Source organism: Callithrix jacchus, chromosome X, assembly GCF_049354715.1.
Source record: "Callithrix jacchus isolate 240 chromosome X, calJac240_pri, whole genome shotgun sequence".
NCBI classification, from domain to species: Eukaryota; Metazoa; Chordata; class Mammalia; order Primates; family Cebidae; genus Callithrix; species Callithrix jacchus.
Window position 1 is genome coordinate 39,382,845 of NC_133524.1, and position 24,441 is coordinate 39,407,285.

At 39.0% G+C, this 24,441-nt stretch overlaps 1 protein-coding gene and 1 long non-coding RNA gene across 2 annotated transcripts in view; one reads left to right on the forward strand and one right to left on the reverse strand.

Moving 5' to 3' along the window:
* Positions 1-958: 958 nt before the first annotated feature.
* Positions 959-8,208, reverse strand: LOC144581015 (uncharacterized). The gene is made up of 2 exons (XR_013531501.1): positions 8,152-8,208; positions 959-6,037 (listed from the first exon to the last, which is right to left on the reverse strand). It is a non-coding gene; the product is annotated as an uncharacterized LOC144581015 (long non-coding RNA).
* A 237-nt stretch (positions 8,209-8,445) lies between these two features.
* The window catches only part of TSPAN7 (tetraspanin 7), a 121,782-nt gene continuing 105,786 nt past the window's right edge, over positions 8,446-24,441 (forward strand). The window contains exon 1 of the mRNA XM_078362750.1: positions 8,446-8,531. Within this exon, the coding sequence (XP_078218876.1) occupies positions 8,451-8,531 (81 nt within the window). The 5' untranslated portion in view covers positions 8,446-8,450. The remainder of the gene's footprint in view (positions 8,532-24,441) is intronic.

Genomic DNA, 24,441 nt, shown 5'->3' on the forward strand with positions numbered 1-24,441 from the left:
AAAATTCTTGTCTTCGCATTATATTCTCATTTGGTTGAGATCTGCAGAGATTATTCTTAAGTTATAGTTTCTGTACCTTGAAATACACAAAAATTTTACTTGTATTGCCGATTATACCTGTAGCCGCAGAATAACCATAAGGTCCTGATAATTTCTCAAAATGTGTTTTTAGGGCTTAGCCTCTATACAGAGCATTTTTTAAATGTTTCAATTTTTACCATAAACATAATTCTTATAAAAAATCAAGTGAGCATCTACAGAGGTAGAATTTCTTCTTAATAACATTCAGAGATGGCCATGTATGTTTATGCTGATTTTTTCCCATAGATACTCCAGTGTATTTTGTGATTATAATCACTGAAGTAGGATATTATACTTCTCTTCTCTAACTTGGAAGTTAAAAAATATGTATAATGTGTTTTGTTTTGTAGATCTTATGTTTTAATACAGTTAAATTACATCATATAATTCTATAGTATGGATATGCTAACATTTATTTTATCATTTGTCTTCCTATGTAGAGTACAAGCTCCCTGAGGACAGGGACCTTGTTTTTTTGGCTCACAGTTTTGTCCCTAGTGCTTACAATAGTGCCCAGCAAATAGTAGGTACTTAAAAAATTTGTAGAATGAATGAATATATGGCAACACATTATTGATGAATATTTAGATATTTTCCATTTTCACTATTCCAATAATGAATTTTGCAATTAGTATTCTTGCAGATATATTTTGCACATGTATTTATCTTTCTAGGGCAATTCACAGAGGAGAAATTACTGGGTCAAGGAACGAAAACAAAATTACTCTACCCCCTCTCAAATTTGTCCCATGTTCAGGAAGTACCCAATGTGAAGGGAGGTAGAACTCATATTTATAAACCCAGTCTCCCTAGGTATCATTTGAGTGCTACCGCTCTAAGTCTCATGAATGCAGTCCTGTTACTAAGTGGCATTGGCTTTTTAATTCTTTTTTAGGTTGTTCTGTTTTGGGGAAATTGTCTGAGTCTCTTATGTTTCTACCTCATGTCCTGATCCATTCAACTGTCATTCTGTTGAAATGAGAACAGTAACTTTTGTCCCCACTATTTTTTGTTAAGCAAGCTATATTGGCTACAAAACTTTGTGCTCCGAATATCTTCATAATTTTTTTTTTCTAATTTAGCTTTGTTAAAATCATCTCATTAACCCCTAAGGCTAAATCCCTATGGAGGAAAGGTGAGGGCCTGCCTCATTCATTTCATGCCTATATTGGGCTATCCTCAGAACATTCCCAACTCTGACACTAACAAAGGCTCCTTGAACCATGTTTTCAAAGGTCAGTTCTTTCCCATCTTCGGTTGAATGACTTTTGCAAACATACCCTTGACAGGTCTAGTCTCAGTCCTGTAGATGTTTCTGAATCCCCGGGTAAAATGTCATTTGGGCTGCTCAGGTAGGGATCCTAGAAACACTCAGATATATTCATAAATATAGAAACATATGAACAGATGAAATCTGTATGTTCAAATTTCCTATCAGCAAGTTTTCAAGGTAGTTGAGGGTTTCCCCCCCTTAAATCCTAAAACTTTAATATTTTGATCTTTTGGGTTGAGGGCTTCCTTTATAGAATATTCTTTCCTGATTACAAATGTAATATATGTTCATTTAGAAATGTTCAGAAATAGAGGAAATATTAAAAAAGAGAAAATAAAATCACCTATAACCTCCCTTCCCAGAAGCCCCACTGTGGAAATTTTACACACATTTTTTTCCAAACTTTCTATGTTTTTACATAGTTAAGGTCATATTGCATATATATTTTTTGTTGTTTGCCCTTTTCTTAACAACAAAACTTTTCCTTTGTGACTACAAGTGTTCTTCATATACATACTTTCTAATAATTGTATATTAGTCCACTGTTTGGATGTACCATATATTATCAGGGTTGTGTGGTTTAAAAGCTGCCCTGAACGTTTAATTAAACTAAAAAGTCAGTCATATTTTCCTTCATCGCCCAGATCCATTCAGTCCTGAGGTCTCTCTACTCTATTTCCAAATGGTTTACCTGTTGCAGGATTTTCAATCCAAGTTGGAACATCTGGGAAGCTTTACAAAAATACTAATTGTTGGGGCCCCACAACAGACTGATTCAATCAGAATCCCTGGGGGATGGAGCTTAGACATTCATATACCTAAAATCTCCCCAGTGGATTTTCATATGGCCAGGGTTGAGATGCAACGCTCTGGCTAGCCCCTGCTCTCCAGCCCTACTGTTACATCCCTAGGTGGAGCCCTCCCTCAACTCCCAATTAGACAAGTGCAATTACCTCCTAATTCTTTTCATGTTTCTCATCTCTTTCTTTGGCAACCTCTCCTTCATACTGCTTCCCAAACTACTTTCCTAAAACATAGGTCAGATTACATAGCTCCCCTATTGAGAGACCGTCCACTGCTCCCTGCTGCCTACACTGGTGGGTCTAACTTGGCCTGAGCAAGGCTTTCTGCCACCACAGCCCAACCCACATTTCTGTATTTTTTTCCTCCTTTAGGTCCTTATATTAGTTTGTTTTATTTTTCTGATAATAGAATTCCTGACACTAGGTAATTTATAAAGAAAAGCAATTTATTTCTTACAGTTATGGAGGCTGAGAAGTCCAAGGTTGCAGGGCTGCATCTAACAAGAACCTTCTTGCTGATGGGGACTCTGCAGAGTCCTGAGGCAGTGCAGGACATCACATGGGGAGGGGGCTGAGCATGCTAATGTGCTAGCTTATGTCTCTTTTCCTCTCCTTATAAAGCCACCAGTTCCCCTCTCATTATAACTCATTAATCCATTAACCCATGAATTTATTAATCTATAAATGAATTAATTCATTCATGACTGCAGAGCCCTCATGACCCAATCACCTCTTAGAGACTACATTTCTCAATACTGCTACATTGGGGAATACGTTTCAGCATGAGTTTTGGAGGGGACACTGAAACCAAAGCAGTGTTCTAGCGTGCCTCGTCACTTTTCTTAGAGAGCTTTTTGCTTTTGTTCAAACTGCCTTTCTTCGTGCTGTTCCTAGCCCGTAATGATCTCCTTCTCCAATCCTCAAGGAACACCATCATCTTATTCATACTTGAAGGCCCATTTCTAATACCATATCGCTATTCAACCAGTCAACAATCATCTTTTGAGGGACTACTGTGCACCATTCATTAGTTCAACAAGTTTTTTGAGTTCTACTGTATCTAGGTGCGGAGAAGATAATAGTGAACAAAAGAGAAAAATACCTTTCCCCATAGAGCTTACATTTTAGTAGGAGACACAGGGAAAAAAAACACCCACCCAAGCACATTTTCATAAATAAGAAAATGTTAGATAAATGCTATGCAGAGAATTAGAACATATAGTGACCAGGTGACCATTTTTGTTTGAAATGGCCTGAGGAGGTGACATTTATACTGAGATCTGAATGACAGGAAGGAAGGGACCAACCATTCAAAGTTTAGGGGGCAAAGCATTCCAAAGAGACGATCAGCCAGTGTGAAGGCTTTGAGGTGGAATGAAGTCTACGTTTGGGAACAAAAAGAAGGCCAGAGCAGCTGAAGCATGGGTCCAAAGCAGGAGCAGTGGCAGAGAGTCAGAGCCAGCTTATATATGCTTTTGTTGTTGTTGTTTTGTTTGTTTTGAGACAGAGTCTCACTCTGTCCCCCAAGCTGGAGTGCAGTGGCACAATCTTGGCTCACTGCAACTTCTGTCTCCCAGGTTGAAACAATTCTCCTGCCTCACTTCCCAAGTAGCTAGGATTACAGGCACACGCCCCCGACACCTCGCTAACTTTTGTGTTTTTAGTAGAGACAGGGTTTTGCCATGTTGGCCAGGCTCATCTTGAACTCCTGAGCTCAAGAAATCTACCTGCCTCGTCCTCCCAAAATGCTGGGATTACAGGCATGAGCCACTGCGCCCAGCCTCATATATGCTTTGTAAGTCAGGGCAAAGAGTTAAAATTTGATTCCAAGTACATTGACAGGAAGCCACTAGAGGATTTTAAGCCGAAGAGTGACACGAAATGGTTTGTGTTTGAACAAAATCACTGTCGTGTTGTGTGAATAACAGATAGAGGGGGTGACAGTAGGAGCATCGATGCTTTGGTAGCAGTCCAGTTTTCCTTGAACTACTTGCTGAATTTGAAGCAAATAGAGGGCAAACACTTTTCTTACTCTTAGACAAAAGATTAAAATTCTTAGTGTCACCTAAAAAGACCTGGATGGGCCGACCTCTCTCCAGCCTCCTCTATACCTTCTTGACCTCCTGCTATTGAGCCTTGCTGTTCTTCCTTCAGCTCCCCAACCTACATCATTCCTTCAGGCCACAGGACACTTGGACTTGCTATGGTTACCTATTATTTTTGTGTGTGACAAAATACATATAACATACAGTTTACCATTTTACCTATTTTAAGGTGTACAATTCAGCAACATTAAGTACATTCACACTATTGCACAATCATCACTACTACCTAGCTCCAGGATTTATTCATTACCACAAGAGTAAACCCCATACCCATTAAGCAGTGACTCTCCATTAGGGTTAGCCCTTGGCAACCACTAATCTGCCTATGGATTTGCCTGTTCTTGACAGTTCATATAAATAGAATTATACATATGCATCCTTTTACATCTGGCTTTCACTCAGCATAATGTTTTCAAGGTTGATCCAAGTTCTATCATGCATCAGTACTTCATCCCTTTTTATGGATGAATAATATCCCATAGTATAGATACGCCACCAAATAGATTTTGTTAATCTATTTGTCGCTGGACATTTATTTAGGATGTTTTCACATTTTGGCTATTGTAAATGGTGCTACTGTGAGTTGCTTGGTGATATGGTAGCTGTGGTTATATATTGATGCATTATAGATCAGTGAATCTTAAGACATGTGATAGTTTCCTGTGGCTGCTGTAACAAAGTACCACATACTGGGTGGCTTAAAAAAAAACAGAAATGTATTATCTCACAGTTCTAGAGGCTAGGAGTCTGACATCAAAGTGTCAGCAGGGCCATCCTCTCCTGAGACTCTGGGTAGAATCTTTCCTTGCCTCTTCCTAGCTTATGGAGGTGACTATCAATCCTTGGCACTCTTTGACCTCTACTTCTTTTGTCACAGTGGCCTTCTCCCTATGTGTCTTTGTGTTTTCATATGACCCTCTCCCTGTGTCTCTTAAGGATATTAGCCCTTAAAAGTGCTTGGATTAAGGGCCCCCACAACTCCAGTATGACTTTGTTTTAATGATATCTGTAACAACTCCATTTCCAAATAAGATCACATTCTAAGGTACTGGGATTAGGACTTCAGCCGCACCTAGCCTGGACTTCAATATATCTTTTGAAAGGACACAATTCAATCCATGATAGATGACAGACATTACTGTGCATCCGACTCCCCTGGGGATCTTGATAATATGGGCTTGGAGTGGGGCTTGAGGTTCTGCATGTTCAAACAGCTCTTCTAGTGGATGTCAATACTACCAGCTCAGGGATAATGTGACCAACATGTTCTGGTTTGCCTAAGACCTTCCTGGTTTTAGCAGTGAAAATCCTGAATGCAGGGAAATCCCTCAGTCCTGGGCAAACTGGGATGTCTTGTCACCCTATATATATATATGCCACAGGCCACAACTGGAGAGCAAGGATCTAGCTACAAGCTATGTTAACTTATCTATTAATTACATTACTGAATATTCATATTTATTTTTACATTTAAATGGTGCATTTTTGCTAGAACAGTCCAAGTTTTCAAGAATCTGGACCTAAGAGATATTCCAAAAATGCTCCAAACTGAGATAGTTAGTTTACACTGATGGGTGTCTTCTGTGAATGTTATATATTAACTCACCAAATTATGATGCTTAGCAGTGTCACTGTTGGACTGAACATTGAGACTTCTGACCCCTTCACAGAATAATTATACGTGGCCACGACCTTCTGATCCTAAGGATACTTGCTGGGATTGAAGTCTTCAGTATCCTTTCCCTGCTGCTGCAACAGTTGGAATCACCTGGAGACTGTAAGAATGAAAGAGAAAGATCCTCTCTGAAGTTGGGTTTAAGTTCATCACAGTACAGCTCAATGAAGCTCAACTCTTGCTTCATATTCAGACCACCTGAAGAGCTTATAAACAACTAAGCTTTCACCCCACACCAAATGACTCAGAATAGCTGGGGTTGGGCACAGGCATTCATAATTGATGATGCAAATGAGCATCCAGCATTGAGAATCAGTGTGGCAAGATCCTTTTATTATTTATTTATTTTGGGACGGAGTTTCGCTCTTGTTACCCAGGCTGGAGTACAATGGCACGATCTCGGCTCACCGCAACCTCCGCCTCCTGGATTCAGGCAATTCTCCTGCCTCAGCCTCCTGAGTAGCTGGGATTACAGGCACGCACCACCATGCCCAGCTAATTTTTTTTTTTGTATTTTTAGTAGAGACGGGGGTTTCACCATGTTGACCAGGATGGTCTCGATCTCTTGACCTTGTGATCCACCCGCCTTGGCCTCCCAAAGTGCTGGGATTACAGGTGTGAGCCACCACACCCGGCCCAAGATCCTTTTATAATAGACAGCTTGCTCAATCTGTCCCTTCTTTCACCTGCATCGATATTCCACCCTTCTATGCTCACATACCCTTTTGTTATGGTTGATAATTTCCTTAAATAGGTTCTCCTGTTCCTCAGATTTGTGTCCTATTTATACAGTGACCTTATTGACCTGAGACCATTATAACTTGATAGAGGTAATAATTACTCCTATAACTACTGACCTTGGCAGGTTTTTCCCAAGCCTTATTGACTTTGTTTTTTAATCTTTCACAAAAGGTACCTTTAATATCATCATTCACGATTGAGTTCACCTGTGATAGTGTTGCTTTTTTTCTTTTGACTAGAGTCTCAGCAATCAAGCTAAATCTCCCGCTGAATCTGTACTGTGTGTTTCTCTATAAACCACATCTGGGTGGAATGTACATTTTTATTGTGATATAATTAATGTATCATAAAAGTCATGCTCTTAAAGTGTACAACTCAGTGGTTTTTAGCAATTCGCATTATTGTGCAACCACCATCACTATGTAATTCCAGAACATTCTCATTACTCTAAAAAGAAACCCCTTAACCATTAAGAGTCACTCCTCATTCCTTCCTCCCACTACCTGCAACCACTAATCTCTTTTCTGTCTCTATGGATTTGTCTATTTTGGATATTTCCTATACATGAATCATTCAATATGTGATCTTTTGTGTCTGACTTCTTTCACTTAGCGTATTTTCAAGGTTTATCTGCGTTGCAGCATTGATCAGTGGTACTTCATTCTTTTTTGTGGCCAATTAATTTTCCATTGTATGGATTCATCGAATTTTACTCAACCACTCATCAGCTGGCAGATATTTGAGTTGGTTCCAATTTTGGCTATTGTGAATAATGCCCCTATAAGCATTCATATACATAGTTTTGTGTCAGCATATATTTCCATTTCTCTTGGGAAATATCCAGGAATGGAGTTGCTGGATCATATGCAAACTCTATGTACAACTTTTTAAGGAACTCCATATTGGTTGTGAACATTATTTTTTTATCTCGATGCGGCTCTCCTTTACAAAAGGGAGGTGGTCTGTACTTGTTAGGGTGCGGCAAATGATTCTCAGGTATATTAAATATTTTTCTGTTATCTGTTAAACATTGTACGTGTAGGAAGAACGGTGCCTCATACAGACCTTTCTTGCCATTTCGTTTTACATTTCGAAATGTAAGAAATATCTAAAAAATGGAGGATTCCTGTCCATCCCTCCAGCTGTATCTCCGGCCACCTGTCAGTCTGTTCCTGGCATAGACAAGGTCTGCTTGTTGCCAAGGACATGACTACTGGGCCACTTCCATGTGAGAAGGCCCTGGTGGGTGTCAAAATGCAGAAACGTGACTGACTTGGGGGGCACCCATAAATTTCCCATAGCCAGGTGCAGACATCCCTGCAAACGTAACGCCCTACTGTGTACAAAGCAGAAATCTAAATGCCAGGGAGGACTGGGAGAGGTTCCGTTGACCTCTGACCCTGCCTCTAAATTCCCCCTTTCCCTCCCTCCCGTCCCGCCGCGCCCCATCTCGCCTCGCGTCGCCTTCCTTGCCTTGCTTTGCCTCGCCTCGCCTCGCCTCGCCTCTCCTCTCTCCTCCGCTGAGGATCTGAGCCTGCGCGGGATTGCGGACGCGGGCTGCATTTCCCGCATGCGCAGTCGCTGCCCAGCCCGGCTCTTTCAGTAGGAGCCCCGCGCGGTGCTCGCTCAAGCAAGCGCACGGCCTCGCCTGCGCGCTCACAAGGCCTCTCGCGGCACGCGCCTCCGCCCCGCCCCGCCCCGCCCCGCCTCCTCCCCCCTCCCGCGCGCCCGCCCTCCGCCTGCCGCCGCTGCCGCCGCCGGAGCTCTGTAGTATGGCATCGAGGAGAATGGAGACCAAACCTGTGATAACCTGTCTCAAAACCCTCCTCATCATCTACTCCTTCGTCTTCTGGGTGAGTACCCAAGCCGGGCCAGTGGCCGAGCCGCTGTCCATCGGTCCCTATGATGATGCTGTGAGAAAGGAAGTGGGGAGGAAAACCCAAACCAAAATCAAATCTGGGACCCCTCTTTAAGGAGACAGGCACGGGGTGCTGGGTCGGGGATGCAGGATGCCAAGGTGCGGGTCGGGGCTGCTGGAACCCTGGACCTCGCTCCGCGCAGGCTGCAAGGGGCTGCGTAGTGGTGGTGACTGCAGGTTGTTGACCTTCCAACAAATTTTTTAACGCATTAGTTTTTTTTTTAATCACCCGGGATAGGGTCAGCTCCTGGGGAAAGTTGCGGGTTTATTCGTCTGTTTTCCTCGCTGTACACCCTTCTCTCCCTTCCCCTACCAGCGGGTTCGCGGAGCCTCTTGGAGCTAACCTGTGGCCGGCTAGGAGCGGACGCGGGAGCGTGGCGTTTAATCTCGGATTCCCAGTTATTCCCGACCCCACGGGTCTGTGGGAGGGAGGCACCAGAAGCACTGTGCCTGCCTGGCTGGGCAAGGGCGACCAGAGTCCTACAAGCGCACGCTGGGGAGCAGGCGTTGTCACCGCGTGGAGGCGCACGAAAGGGAGAGGGTCTTACATAAGCCTGGGGCATCTTTGAGGTTTCTTGGTGACCCAAGAGATGAGTCTTTGGATTCCTTTCCCACCTCCCTGCAACCTTACACTCCCTATCTGGTCATTCTGTCACTGCATGAACACAATCCGTAGCGCCCTGGGGGAGGGTCCCCTCCACTTGGTGTTAGAGATAGCGCCCCAACTCTACTCCCCATCTGTCCAGTGTTGCCACCGGTCCTTGAAGCTCAATGCAGAAGGGTGACGTCAGCCCCTCAGCCAGGGCCGCGGGGAGCTGTGTGGTGCACCTCGCGGAGGGATGCGCCTTTCTGCGCGGGGGAGCAGAGAGGAGGAGGAGGAGGGGGCTCCAGGCTTGTGCCTTACCTCATCCTGTTTGGCAAATCATGGGATCAGTGCAGGGCTGACACTGCAGTGATTCACTGGGAGAGGTGCGTGGTACTTAAAGACCATTCTCCGTTATTTCTCTTTTCATGTAAATGACCCCATCTCCCCTAATTCCTTATTCCCATAACCAAGCTACAGCTATCCCACAGGGGAATGAATATCGACCCTCTTCACCCCTTCTCCCTCAAATCTGGGTCATTTTAGCTTCAACGGCGTTCATTTTGAAATCTGAGGCTCTGTAGGAAAACCTAGAACAACCTTTGGTTGTTTTTCTTCTTGCACCCCCCCCCGCCCCTCACCCACCACCACATATTGGCCCTAATTTTGCTTTGAAACTGGAGCACAGTGCTGTATGAGGTACCGAGAACCAGCTAGATGGCAAACCAAACTGTTTGCAATGGGCAAGGAAGGAGCAAAGATTTACTGAGGATCAAAAATATTCCTAATGCCACCCGGCATTTCCTTATCGCTGGCATTGGTGATTCTTCAAGTCGGGGAAGGTATGGACCCTCCAGATCATGAATACCAGGAGCTCTGCAATGAGCTAGGATAGATTAACTGGCATATTGCACAAGGCAAACACAGAAACGGACTTTATTTGGACTGAAAACGACATAGGTTGAAATGTCTCAGTAGTGGAATTGTGAGCTATGCACGGATCATATCATCTTATCCTCTGCCTGTAAAAAGCAATAACACATGCTGATTGTTGAAACTTCCCAGTAGCCATTCCTGGGAACTGGTTTAGCTTTTTATGTGTTTCCTTAAATCTCTTTTTATTTGGCTCTTTATTATTTACTTGACTTCCTATTTGTTACTGGAGTAAATCATATGGGGGGTTATTTTTAGCTTCCTTAAAAATAATGTTTACAGTGCACATGAAGAAATGTTGTTCTTTCAGAGTCACTGCAACCTGGAAAGAAGGGGGTCTTCCAGGCTGAAGCTTTTCACATGAACACTTTAACCCTCCTTGCTTACATTCCACCCCCATGAATCTAATTACTTAATGCCCCCTAATACATCTTAAACAATCACTGCATTTTATGTCCCCCAGAAGTTCCTTGATGCCTTCATCTTAAGTTTTTCTACTTTCAAGATATTCATAGTTTCAAATATTTACCTGGAACGTTTTCAGGAGTTTGAATATGTGTTGTTGTAATCATTTCATACATTACAACCAAAAGAATAAGATCTCTTCAGATGTGTGAGGGTATTTTAAACAAGACATTAAGTAGCCTTATTGAGACATGATTCACATGCCATAAAAGCCACCTATTTAACGTATATAATTCAGGGAGTTTTAGTATAAGTAGCACATATTTTAGTATATCATATAAGTGATATATATTTCAGTATATTCAGTATGTTCATAGATATGTGCAACATCACCCCAGTCAATTTTAGAACATTGCATCATTTCACAAGAAACCCATGTTTCTTTAGCTGTTATCTTGTTTTCCACCCAATTTCAGCTTCCCACCCTCATGCCCACCCCCTGCCATCCCTAAGCAACTACTTTCTGTCTCTACAGATTTCCATATTGCAGACATTTCATATAAATGTAATCATACATTATTTTCCCTTTTTGACTGTTTTTCTTTCACTCAGCATAATTACTTCAAGGTTCATCCATGTTGTAGTGTACATCAGTACTTCATTCCTTTTTATGGTTAAATAATATTCCATTGGATGACTGTAGCACATTTTGTTTATCCATTTGTCTATTGGTGGACATTTGAGTTGATTGGGTCTTTTGGCTATCATGAATAATGGTGCTATAAACATGTACAATTTTTTGTGTGAACATGTCTTCATTTCTGTTGGGTGTATAACTAGGACTTGAATTGGTAGGTCACATGGTAATTCTAAGTTTAATTGTTTGAAGAACTGCCAGCCTGTTTGAGAAAGCAACAGCACCCTTTTACATTTACATTACATGACTATGAGGATTCCAATTTCTCCACATCCTTGCCAACATTTGTTTGATTTACCTGACTTTTTTATGATAGCCTGAGTAGGTGTGAAGGTGGTATCTCATTGTGGTTCTGATATGAATTTCCCTGATGAGTAATGATGGTGAGTGTCTTTTTTTAATGTGCTTGTTGGTCATTTGTATATCTTCCTTGAAGAAATGTCTATTCACATACTTTGATCATTTTAAAATATGGGTTTTTTTTTATTATTAAGTAGTAAGAGCCCTTTATATATTCTGGGTACAAGTCCCTTATCAGATATATGATTTACAAATATTTTTGCCTGTTTTGTGGGTTATCTTGTGATGGTGTCCTTTGAAGTACAAAAGTTTATTTTTATTAAGTCCAGCTTACCTACTTTTTTTCTTTTTATGCTCATGCTTTTGGTGTCATATTTGAGAATCCTTTGCCAAAACCATGGTCACAAATATTTACCTGTTAAATGTTTATAAGAATGATTCCTCAGTTCAGTAAATGCAGTTGATGAATCTTTCTTTAGCACCTAGAAGTATGTCTGGCACATAGTAGGTACTCAAATATCTGTCAAAACTTCTGGGATTATGCTAGGTAGTTTACAAAAAGATGACCTTGGTGTTCTTTAAAGTGGAAGGTGGAGGAAAGGTTAAACAGAATTGTTTCCTTTGTGTTCTTTGTGAGTTGTTTTAATAGGAGTTTTTACCTTTCTTTACTTTAATTTAGATTTAGGACTAGAAGGCTTTTGGACTTAAAATGGTGGTAGAGCAGCAGCATCAAAAAGGTTGACATACTTGCACATATGTTAAACCAAAAGTATACAGTTTTGAAAGAGAGATTATTGTTTTACCTGGGTTCCTCTTCTGTCTATAATCATACTCTCTCTCTCTCTGAGGCATTTCTCTAAAGTAGTGGTTCTCAAAAGGGGGCAGTTTTGCCCCCCTCCCATGTTTGGCAACATGTGTAGATGTTTTTGGTCATAGCTGCAGGGAAGGATGATACTGGCATTTAGTGGGTAGTGGCCACAGATGCTGCTAAACATCCAACAGTATACGAGGCAACCCCTCACAACAAATAATTACCTTGCTCAAAATGTCAACAGTGCCACCAGCCTCTGCTCTACTGGACTTACATAGTAGTAAGTCCTGTGAAGAAAAAATGGAGTGTTAGGCAAAACTCTGTATTTACTGGTGTTTGGAACCATCATAGCAGAGCATGCGCAACACAATCACATGAGAAGAAAAACACTCTCTATGGTGTATCATTTAATTATTTGAAGACAAAAGGTAGGTACCTCTTTATGTAATTGTGTTCAAATGGATGGGATGGTTTGTCTTTCAGTTAAATAATATCGCCTGAATGCTATGTAAAGAAATCCTTTATTTTTCTTGATTTGTATGTTTTATTTTCAGGTTTATAGAAGAGAAGGGAAAAACACACCTAGGAGTAAGTTATCCTGTGCTTTAAAGACTAGCAAACAGTGTCTGGCCCATAGTAGGTTTACTCACTAAATACTTTATTTTCCTTAATGAATGAATGAATAAATGAAATTTTATTGACTACTCTTGGGCTCAGTTATTTATTTCAACTCACTTCACTGGGGAAGTTTTTTAAAACAGTGTTATTTCTAGTCTACCTGTAGTGATTTAAATGCACTCCTCCAATAAGTATGTGGAAAGATGGAATAGTGTATTTTACACAAGAACTTGCTTGTCCTAATGTTAGTTTAATCACTATATTTTTGTGATCATTTAGTTTGGCAGACATTTTAGTTTTTAAATTTTTAATTAGAATTTGTTAAGCATGAATAAAAAGATACCTATCTTGTCACATGTATATATATCTCCTTCCTTCACAACCAACACAACGTTTTCAAGATCAAGCAAAGAAATGTAATAAATACTTTGCTCACCAGGTAAATTTTTGTTTGGTTTATACATTTTTAATGTATTTTAAGTACTCATCTGAGTTCTAAGTTAAGATTTAAATCTACCACATGTGAAGAGAAATTTCCTTAATTCCAGTGTATATTGGGCCTGATTTCTTCCTTGATGATCTAAGAAGGTAATTAGCTTGTCAATAGTGCTATCAAATTCTTTTAGGGTGAAATATCAGTGTTTTTTTTTTTTCATTTGAGAAGCATCACTAATCATTTTTGAAAAAAATAATTTAAAACAATCATCATTCAATTTGTTTTTGTCTAGAAAGTTTAGGTACTTGGGATAAATAGAGGGAAAAATCTTAAAGAGCAACTGCTAACCTTTTAAAGAGTGTTTGAATTTGGGCACTCTATTAGTCTGTTCTCAGGCTGCTAATAAAGACATACCCAAGACTGCATAATTTATGAAGGAATGGGGTTTAATTGACTCACAGTTCTACATGAATGGGGAGGTACCCAAATTGTGGCTGATGGCAAATGAGGAGCAAAGTCATGTCTTACATGGTGGCAGTCAAGAGAGTTTGTGCAGGGGAACTCCTATTTATAAAACTGTCAGATCTTGTGAGACTTACTCACCATCACGAGAACATCATTGGAAAAACCCACCTTCATGATTCAGTTATCTCCCACCAGGTCCCTCCCACAACAAGTGGGAATTATGGGAGCTATAATTCAAAATGAGATTGGGGGGGACACAGGCAAACCATGTCAGGCACATACTTTATAGTTATTCTTTTGCACATCAATACAATTCAATTATTCATTGAATGTCTATTACATGTAAGGTATTGAGTACTAGCTGTTGTTTTTGGCATTTTACTTGTGTTTTAAAATAATATATATATTCTATTTCTCAATTTTCCAGTTTTAGATGTTATGTGCTGTCTTCCCACTATGGAAGATGAAGATTTAGCTTTCCTGCCCCTTTCTCCCATACTGGTATCTTCCCTATATTATAGTAGACCCTAATATATCACTTTATCATGATCATATTTTGGTTAGAGCAGCAGTCAGTGATTTCATTAATATGACTAGGTAAACCTAGTCACAGCTGAGCCATGTAGTGTGTATATTATGATTACTTTCATAGCTTTTTTTTTTCTCTGCAGTTAAGAATTGCCTTGTTTGATCCTTTGCTTTTTAATTTCCATGCTCACTGCTAATTTATCTCTGTACTTTCCCCGAGATCTGTGTTTCTTCACTCAGTCTGTTCAAACACTTCATGTGTCATATCGGTTTCTTTTTCTTGGAGACATTTCTCCCAAAGCATTCTGATCTTCAATCTGGACTAGTGTTTTCTGGGCCTTTGAAACAGTGGACATCATTATAATCTTCCTTCACCATCATCCTGGTGCATCCTGCCTCCTTTTACGTTGGATCCTCGGTTTTGAGATGTCATGCCTTTCTCTTCCTTGGTGTGTTTTTTTTTTCATTTTGGTAGAGTTAAGTTTAATAATTTTCTGGAGAGGACGTATGGGGGTTAATTTTTTGAGCTCTTACAGGTGTGAAGATCTTATTTTTCTCTTGCACTTAATTTGATCATTTGGCTTAGTGTAGAATTATAGTTTGGAAACCATTTATCCTCAGAATTTTTCTGTCTCTTCCTACCCCAAGTCTTTTTCCTGTTGTTAGTGTTGAGAAATCAGATGTTATTCTGATTCTTCTTGAATCCTGCTTTTCTTCTCTGAAAGTTGTTATGATCTCTTGCTTGCTCTGAAATTTCACAATAATATGCTCTGATATATGTCTATTTTTAATTGTTTCTTGGGTACCCTTTCAATCTGGAAATTTTCTGTATACCTTTCAATCTGGTCCTTGAGTTTGGGGAAATTTTCTTTTGTTTTTTGCTTTCTTTATCTTCATTTTTTTTCTGTCCTATTTGGATGTTGGACCTCCTAGACTGATCTTCTAATTTTCTTCCCTTCTATTTTCTACCTCTTTTTTCTTTTTGCTCTGCTTTCTGGAAGATCACTTCCACTTTATCTTGCTGCTATTGCATCTTTCATGTTTCATGTGTTAATTTCTAGAAGCTTCTTTTTGAGGCCTGAATGTTCTTTTTTTAGCATCCTGTTTTTGTTTCGTGAATGTAATATACTTTTAAAATCTCTCTGAAAATATTAGTGATTTTTTTTTTTAGTTTGCTTCTTCCTGCATAGTTTCCTTCAGACTGCTCTGTTTTCTGGCATATTACAGGCTTACCTCAAATTTTTGGTCATGTTTTGCTCTCTTTTCTGTACATGCTTAAGAGGGAGCACTATGAAGCTGATTGGAAGCCCTTAGCATGAAGTAGGTGTTTATCTATTGTAATTTGGGTGATTTGACTGGGCAGTTGAGTTTTAGGAACAAGGTCATTATCTTTAGGTCTCATCAGATTTCCTACAGAAGAATCTTCTAATTGTTCTCTGAATAAAGAAGGTGAGCATATAGAAGTCTCTATGTACAGAACATACACCTTTGCTTAAGCTCCTGTTTCTGGTGTAGAATCCATCTCCACTGTTATTATATTACCCAGTTCAGAGACGATGTGTTTCACCCTCCAAAGAATAAATCTCTGAACCTATAGTAGAATGAGGAGACGCCAGAGACAGGAAGTTGAGGTGGGCGGGGGCTAATTGTTTTACAAAAGACTCTTACTGGGACCTACTTATTTTAGCTCCTCTTTCCTTCCTAGTTCCAGGTGTGCATGGACCTAGTAACTCCTGAGTCTTTTGGGGATGTTTGGGTGCAAATATTTTATTCTGGGCTTCTCTCACAGCTGCCATAAGATTTGGCCTTTTCTCAGCTTTGAAGAGATCATTGTGGTTGTCTCCTCTCTTTGTTATTGTAGGTTAAAAATATTCTTTTAGTGTCATTTCAGTGGAGTTTTGGGAGATAGCCAAGGTAAATGGATGCATTCAATCCATCATCTTTAACTGGAAGTCCTTTATAGCTGTATCTCTACATCAGATGGTACTAATTAAATACCCAATTGATTGTGATTGAATATAGCATCTAAAACAGCAATAGTCAGGCTATTCTAATAAATACTGGTATCCATTTTTCTATTTTTAGAAAGCTTTTGGATTTCAAGGGAAGTGTTCTAGGTTGGAACAGGCTTACTAGGAAACATCCTCTATAAGGTCATCTGGTCATCAGCGACTGGACAAATGGAAATGAAGCTCTGAAGGTTGCTGCTGCTTTTTCTGTCCTTATTTCTTCCCACCGGATGAACTCCCATGTGTCTTCTGACCTAATTCAGACCTTGCTGGATTAATTTAGTGTTTATAGTGTGGTGTGTGTGTTGGGGAGAGGAACTTGATGTTAAACTGACTATTGCTTTGCTGTTTTTCTGTTACTATGATGATAACCCTTCATGTTTATTATGGGACTTGTACTTTATAATCTGGATTTTTTTCTTATTTTATCAACTTAACTTACCATATACAATATGCAGTTAGGAAGTGCGAACTACCTACCTTTTATAACATTTGGAGAACAGTAAGTCTTTTTCACTTACTCATTGCTTGGAAATTAGCTGAATTTCGGTCCAAATAGAATGAAATACTTTTTCTCCATTCTAATCACAACTAGAGTCCTTGATTTGACCCTATTGTGAGTTGCATTACTTATCATTCAGTGATTGTTCTTTATATACTGCTTTAAGTAAGCACCTCAGAAGGTGCTGAAAATTGAAAGTCATCTGTGACTGTGTTTCTTTGTTTAAACATGTTAAACCCTTGACATAGATGACTAATGTACTGCTAAACCCATTTGAAACACACTTTAAAAATATATTTTTATGTCTTTTTCTCCTTTAGTCCCATTACAGCAACTTCCAATCTGAGTTACCTCCTCATGGCAAGCAGATTGTTGGAATGCTGCTCTTAAATTTCTTATTTTGGCTGTTATTCCCCTTGCCATGACAGAATGCTTTTCATTCTTGGCTGAATATTTTTTTCATCTTACTGCAGAGCCCCAATATTCATCAAAAAAAAAAAAAAAAAGGATATAGAGGAAAAAGAGAGGAGAGGGGTTTTTTTTGTTTTGTTTTTCCTTTTGGTTATTTGACCAGTTAAACAGGTAAGCATTTTATTTATTTATTACCTTTTCAAACATTTATTATTACTTTTATAGATTTAGGGAATACAAGTGCAGTTTTGTTACATGTATATATTGCATAGTGGTGAAGCCTGGGCTTTTAGTGTGAAGCATTTAAAATAGTTTAAGATCACATTTTGACTCTGAAAGATTTTTCTTTGGTGCTTTCTGCGAGATATGGTGGACTTTTCCCATCATCATCTGTTTCTAGGAGAAATTCCAGGTGCCTTATGCTAGAGGATGATGAGGTAGGTCAGGCACAGATATGGGTGAACAGTCTAGATCAGTGATTCTCACCCTGTTTCCCATAGAATTGCCTAAGGGGCCCTAAAAAAGATGCTTAGACCCCATTCTAAGAGATTGTGACTCAGTTGGTCTGGTTGGGATATACCAAAATATGCTCCCAGGTGATTCAGCTGTGCAATTAGGATTGAGAAACATTGATCCACGGAGAACTCAGTAGATAATAGCAGGCTTGATTCACTTGAGCCTCCTGGATCCACAGGTAGCTACGGAGTATCTAACCTAGTATTGGTAATATTAATTTGGTCTTCATTGCCTGACAGACTGGAACCAGGTCTGCAGCGTCTCTCAGTAAACCAAAGTGGCTTTGCAGTATTAGCAGACCATGCTGATCATTCCTGACTAAAACAATGTGTATCAGAATCACCAAGGACATTTTAAAAACACAGATTCTCAGTCCTATCTCATAGAGGTTAAGTTTTAATTGATATGAAGAGAAACCTGGGTGTGAGAGTTAAAAAAAGATCCCAAGGTGATTCTGATTCCTGGGATTTAGCTTTATGGGCTGTGATGCCATTTGTATTAAATGAATTCTTACTTCATGAATGCTTTCCTATGATATGATCTGTGGTACCATAAAGCTGGGTTGAGGAGAGTATTCTGCAAAACAAGACGTAGCCAATATAGTATTTTTGTTACCCACTTAATTGGTCTTTGGCAAGGGTCTTCAAGTGGACTCTTGGAGTTTGGAATAGTTTCCATTCCTTAGGGGAATCTGTTTTTTTCCCATGGTTGTTCTGAGAAGTTAGGGGAAAGTCTTGGTTTGTCAAAGACAAACCTCTGTCACAACATGAGACCATAATCCAGCATGTGAAACAAAAACCAGAATTCATTACTTACCGAAGTAAGAGACAACTGTGTTAGTCAAGCATAGTCTGTGAGTGAAGCAGATTACTGATCTGTTTTGAAAACATAGCAGTGTTTTGGTTATAGAGGCATGAGTGGTTGAACTTGACCTTAGAAGCATGGCTATTTGAGTGAGACTATTGTTGATTGACTCTGAGAAGCATGTTCATTACAGTGTGTCTTCTGCTGTTTTGGTTGACCTTGAACTGTGTGAAGCTCATTGTAAGTGGCCTCCAGAAGTGTGTTCCCTGAAGAGAGTTGAGTTGTCATTGATGATTAGTCTGAGGTGAATTGCCCTTGATCAAATAGGTTTAAAAGTTGATGCTGATGGTTACTAGTTACTATGGCTATTGAACAATCAATCTTTTTCTCCCTCTTAGTACAGAGATTTTTATTTTTACCTCAGACTGCTAATTCTTCTTAGTGAAATTAAGTTGCTTCTGCACCTCAATTTTCATTCTTCAAACATGATCATGGTGATGTGTAGAATTCCTGGATCAGTTCATTGTTCTAATCACTCCATAAACACTAATTGATTGTTTATGATTTCCAAGGATTGGAGTAGGACTTCCCAAAGGTAGACTCCTTTGGGGTTGAAAAGGAGCCGAAATCTTGGTAAGACTGGGTGGAAAATGTTGCTTAACATCCTTTCTACATCCCCATCTCTATATGGGTTGAAGTTCTATTTCTGATGAAGCTTTTGAGGACTTCCAGCTCCTCAAAATTTCTGTTTTATATTTTGAACTGTATCACACACTTGATATTCTTTTAACTATTGCACACAGAGGATTTAAAATTGGACAATGTGAAGTCTTGGCAGGCACATTTGCTGTGTGACCTTAGGCAAATCACTTATTTTCTCTGAGCCCCCATTTCCTCTTTAGAACTAAGGATAACTGCGATTACCCACTTCAGTCAAGTGTTGATGGTCAAATGACATTCAAGTGCTTTATAAACTAAAGTGTGATACATATATGTTTTGGCAACATTATTCCTTAGTGTGTAAAGTGTTTCTTCTTTCCGAGTTTCTTCCACATGGGAGATAATGTATCAATACTTGTTAAATAAATAAATTGATCAGAATATTCACCATCCTGGAAATTAAGAATGATTCACTTTTAGGGTTTTATAGTTTGCTACCAAAGAGAGCTGAGTTAACAGAGTGGATTGAACAGGAACCAAAAATTGGACTCACTGAGTTTGGTCCTATCATTGGGATAAAGGTATTTCTATCTAGGATGAATAAATATAAATCTGACACTTAAAGTCAAATGAGGAATTGGTGACTTCCATCATTCTTTTTAAAATAAACTTTTATTTTTGGAACAGCTTTAAGTTTACAGGAAAATTATAGAGATAGTGCATAGATTTCTCATATATCATATAACCATTTTCCCCTATTACTAGCAGCTTACATTAATGTGGTGCATTTGTTATAGTTAATCAATATTGATATGTTTTTATTATCAGAAGTCCATACTTCTTTCATATTTCCCTAGTTTTTACCTAGTATCCTTTTTCTGTTACAGGCTACCATATTGCATTTAGTAGTCATGTCTCCTTAGGCTCCCCTTGGCTGTGACAATTTCTCAGACCTTTATTGTTTTTGACCATTGACAGTTTTGAGGAGTACTGGTGATACATTTTGCAGAATGCCCCTCAATTTGGATTTGCCTGATGCTTTTTTTATGATTAGAATGTAGTTATGTGCTCTGGGGAAGAAGACCACAGAGGTAAAGTGCTGTTTCAATCATATCCTATTAAGGATACATACCACCAACATTATTTATCACTGTTGATACTGACTTTGATCACTGGGGTGAGATAATTTGTCAGATTTCTCCACTGTAAATTTGCTCTTTTCCCCGTTCTTATACTGTATGCTTTGAAAGAAAATCTCAATGCACAGTCCACACTTAAAAGTTATGTTCTACCTCCTTCAGGGTGGAGTATCTACCATTATTTTTATTAACAAAGATGATTTTCATTCAACAAATATTAAAACCAATAGTATTTGTTCAAACAAGTAATAAAATACTAAAATTATTTGAGCTGATAAGAAACTAGACAGAGATTCTTGTTTCCCATTATTATTTATGATTTGGTTTATCTAGCAAATACAGTAAGAAAAAAATCAACACTGGAGAAAGAAAAGATAAAATTATTTTTTTCAGATGTAGTTGTAGTAAACTAAATAACCCAGGAGATTCTAGGAAAAAGCTACTAAAAAATTCGATAAGGTGGCTAGATATAAGAGAAATATATAACAATTAATTGCTTTTTATTATTTCAGCATAAGCCTTAGGAAAGAGAGGAAGACATTTTATTCAGATCAGCAACAGAAATCATAACTACTTCAGAGTAAAGTTAGTAAGAAAGGCAAGGCTCTTATATGAAGAACAATAAAATCCTATTTAGGGTCATAAAATGAGATCGGAGCAGATTAAATGACACTAGGTGTTCTTGGGTGGGGAGATTTAGTATCATAAAAATATCAGTTTTCTAAAAATGTTTATAATGTATTTCCCAATAGAATACCAACAGGATTTTGGGGAGGGGGGAGGAAATGGTACTTGATAAAATTATACTGTTTATATAGAAGAATAAATACCTGAGAAATCAAGAGATATTTTTGGGAGGAAAAGAAGTATATGCCTTACTCATTATCATAATATACTATTGTAGCAGATAGACTCTAAGATGGCCCCCATAATCTCACCTCCTGATATTCATGTCCCAGTGTAATCCCCTGTGCTTGGGTGTGGGTAAGACCTGTGACTTTCTTCCAATTAATCGAATATAACAAAGTGATCAAATGCATATGACTATGTTTGCATGATTTTATTACATAAAACTGTAAAGTTTATCTTGCTGAAATACTCTGTTCCTTTCTGGCTTTGAAGAATCAAACTTTTATATTATGAACTGTCCTTCAGAGAGGGCCACATAGCAAGGAACTCGGCAATCTCTGGTTGACAGGTAGTAAGAAACTGAGGCCCTCAGGAACCTACAAGCAACTGAACCCTGCCAACAGTCAAATGATCTGGGAAGCAGATTCTTCCCTATTTGTACTTCAGATGAGTCCTGTCTGATGCTTTGATCGAAGCTTTATGAGACCCTGAAGAGAAGACCCAGCTACTCTGTGCCCAGATTTTCAACCCACAGAAACTGTGAGATAATAAATGTGCTTTCGTTTGAGCCTCTACATTTGTGGTAATATTGTTATACAGCAATACAAAATTAATACAACTATAAAATCACTAATCAATTCAATATGAGGTTGGCTTAGAAATAGACAGTCAGTGGAACAATAAAGAATCCAGAAATTAATTCTAGTAAATATGACTTAATAAATGAAAAGAGGCATTCATTTCAGTGAGAGAAACTACATTTAAATGATGCTGGTACTGTGGGATATCTATATGGGAGAACATAAAATTGGAGCCCTCACTTAGATGATATGAAAACTTCCAATTGGTTTAAATGCTCAAATATGAAAATAAAATTCTATGAGAAAATGTAAGTACCATATGTACAATATAGGAGTCAGAGAGACTGCCTTAAGCTGGAAACATGGAAACAATTAAATAAAAAAATCAATGTGTTTGGTTATGAAATTTAGAATTATGTGACAAAAGGTACAATAAACTCAAACAGTTGTAGTGGGATAAAAAGCTTGTATCAGACTATTAATTAATATGCTGCTTCCTTCATTCAGAAAGCTTTGTTACAAAAAGTGTGTTTACTTTCTGGTGCAAACTTCTTCTCAGTGTAGACTGACAACCGTTTGCTGACCAGCCACTAGTTTGTCCACTAACCATACTTTGGGAATTATTGCTCTAGAGAAGTAGTAGGCAAACATTTTCTGTAAGGGGCCAGATAGTAAATATTTTAGGCTTTGTGGGCCATATAGTCTCTGTTGCAACTAGTCATATTTGCCATTGTAGTGTGAAAGCAGCATAGACAATATGTAAATAAATGAGCAAGGTTATAGTCCAATAAAACTTTATTTGCAGAAAAATATGACCGATGGGCTATAATTTACTGGTTCTTGTTCAAGGAGATAAAAATAGAAGGCAAGTCCAATTCTTACCTCAAGAATTAAAATCTAAAATTTAATATGGGCCTATAGGAGTGGTAATGAAGAAAGCCTCATGCTTTTTGTCTTGAAAGAGCTGGTCACTCACTGTCCAAAATTAACCACTTGAGCACTTCAAATGTAGATAGTCCAAACTTGGGATGTTTCTACGTGTAAAACGAATACCAGATTTTTAAGAGTTAGTATGAACACTGTAAAATATCTCATTTTTTATGTTAATTGCATGTTGAAATGATAATATTTAGGATATAGTGATTTAAATATACTAGTAAGATTAATTTCACCAGTTTCCCTTTACTTCAAATGTGATTTTTGATTGAAGCTTTGTCATACACTAATTTAAAGTTAGATATGTGGCTTACCAATATATCTCTCTTGGACAGCAATGAACTGTAAGCAATGAACTGTAAGATAGAGAGCTTGTGGGGCCGGGGAATTTAGATAGGTCATGTGGACAGAGTTCACTCAGAGAATGACAGGATTTTGACAAGTAGTTCTCAGAGAGGATAATGAAGGCTATCAGCAGAGTGGTTTCTGTGTTTAGGACAGGACAGGAATACGTTTAGCCGTAATAAAAAGTGAGGCATGCAGCAAGTCTAGGTAAGTAGACATAAGCCTTTTTGGGGGTTGACTGCATGAGTTAGGGCTTTGGGCCTGCTTTGGCTAGTAGGTGAGGACTAGTCCATACTTTTGAGGAGGGAGTAGTAACTTTGGGAGCTCTACTTTACAGGCCTAATCTGGAAGTAGTAAGTTGTTTAGGTTGAAATAAGAAAAGCAAGAAGTGGTGAAACCAGGTTAACTATGTGAGAATGAAGGTCTAATATAGGGTGACAATGAGAATGAAGAGTGGAGGACAGGGGACAGCTTCTTTATGATGTAGCAGAATATTTGTGAGAGAGAACCCCAGTATTCTGTGCTTAAAGAGCCTGGATGATGGTAATACTCTCATGAAAATGCAGACCTTAGAGTGAGTTTGAGACTAATATGATGTATTCCATTTTGCTTGCATGTGTTTAGTTTGAGACAAAGGTAGATTTAAAAGGCTGGGTCTCAGAAGCTTGGTTGCCTATATCTTTCATTGATAGAGGTGGGCCTAGGCAATTATTTATTTTTGACCATCTCTATACTTCCTGACCCTCCCCACTATCTGCCATGAACACGGTTGATTGAACTGGAGAGTAGATCTGACCTTTAAATACTTGTTTATTGGCTGGTCTGTGGAACTTGAGATAATTAGGCTTGTAAGATCTGAATGGAGGAGTTCTTTTTAGGCATTCAAACTTAAGATATAAGAGATGTGGTTGGTGTAGGGGCAGAAGGAGAAAGTGACCCAGAGAAGTAGCAGATATATGTGAGCAGTGGACAGATGGAGTTGGACCAGTGAACTCCTTCTGGTCACTAGACTTTATAGGTTCCTGGACAGCACTGTTGCAGCCCATGCTTTTTCCTTCTGGCCTGAAGAATGGCTTTTCATAGTTCTGGTGAGGCCTGGCTGAGTGGGTATGATTTCTAGCCTCCTCATTTCCTCCTCTCTTAAACCCCCTTGGCTAACCAAAATGAGTGATTAGGTAGATGTTTGAAGTGGCTAGAAAGACAGGATTGAAATTAAAAGAGGAGGTCGGGGTGGAGATACAAAGTTGTGAAAGGCCATATGTTCATTTAAGAGGCATAAGATAGTAAACGGTATTCTTTTCAACTACACAGTAAGCC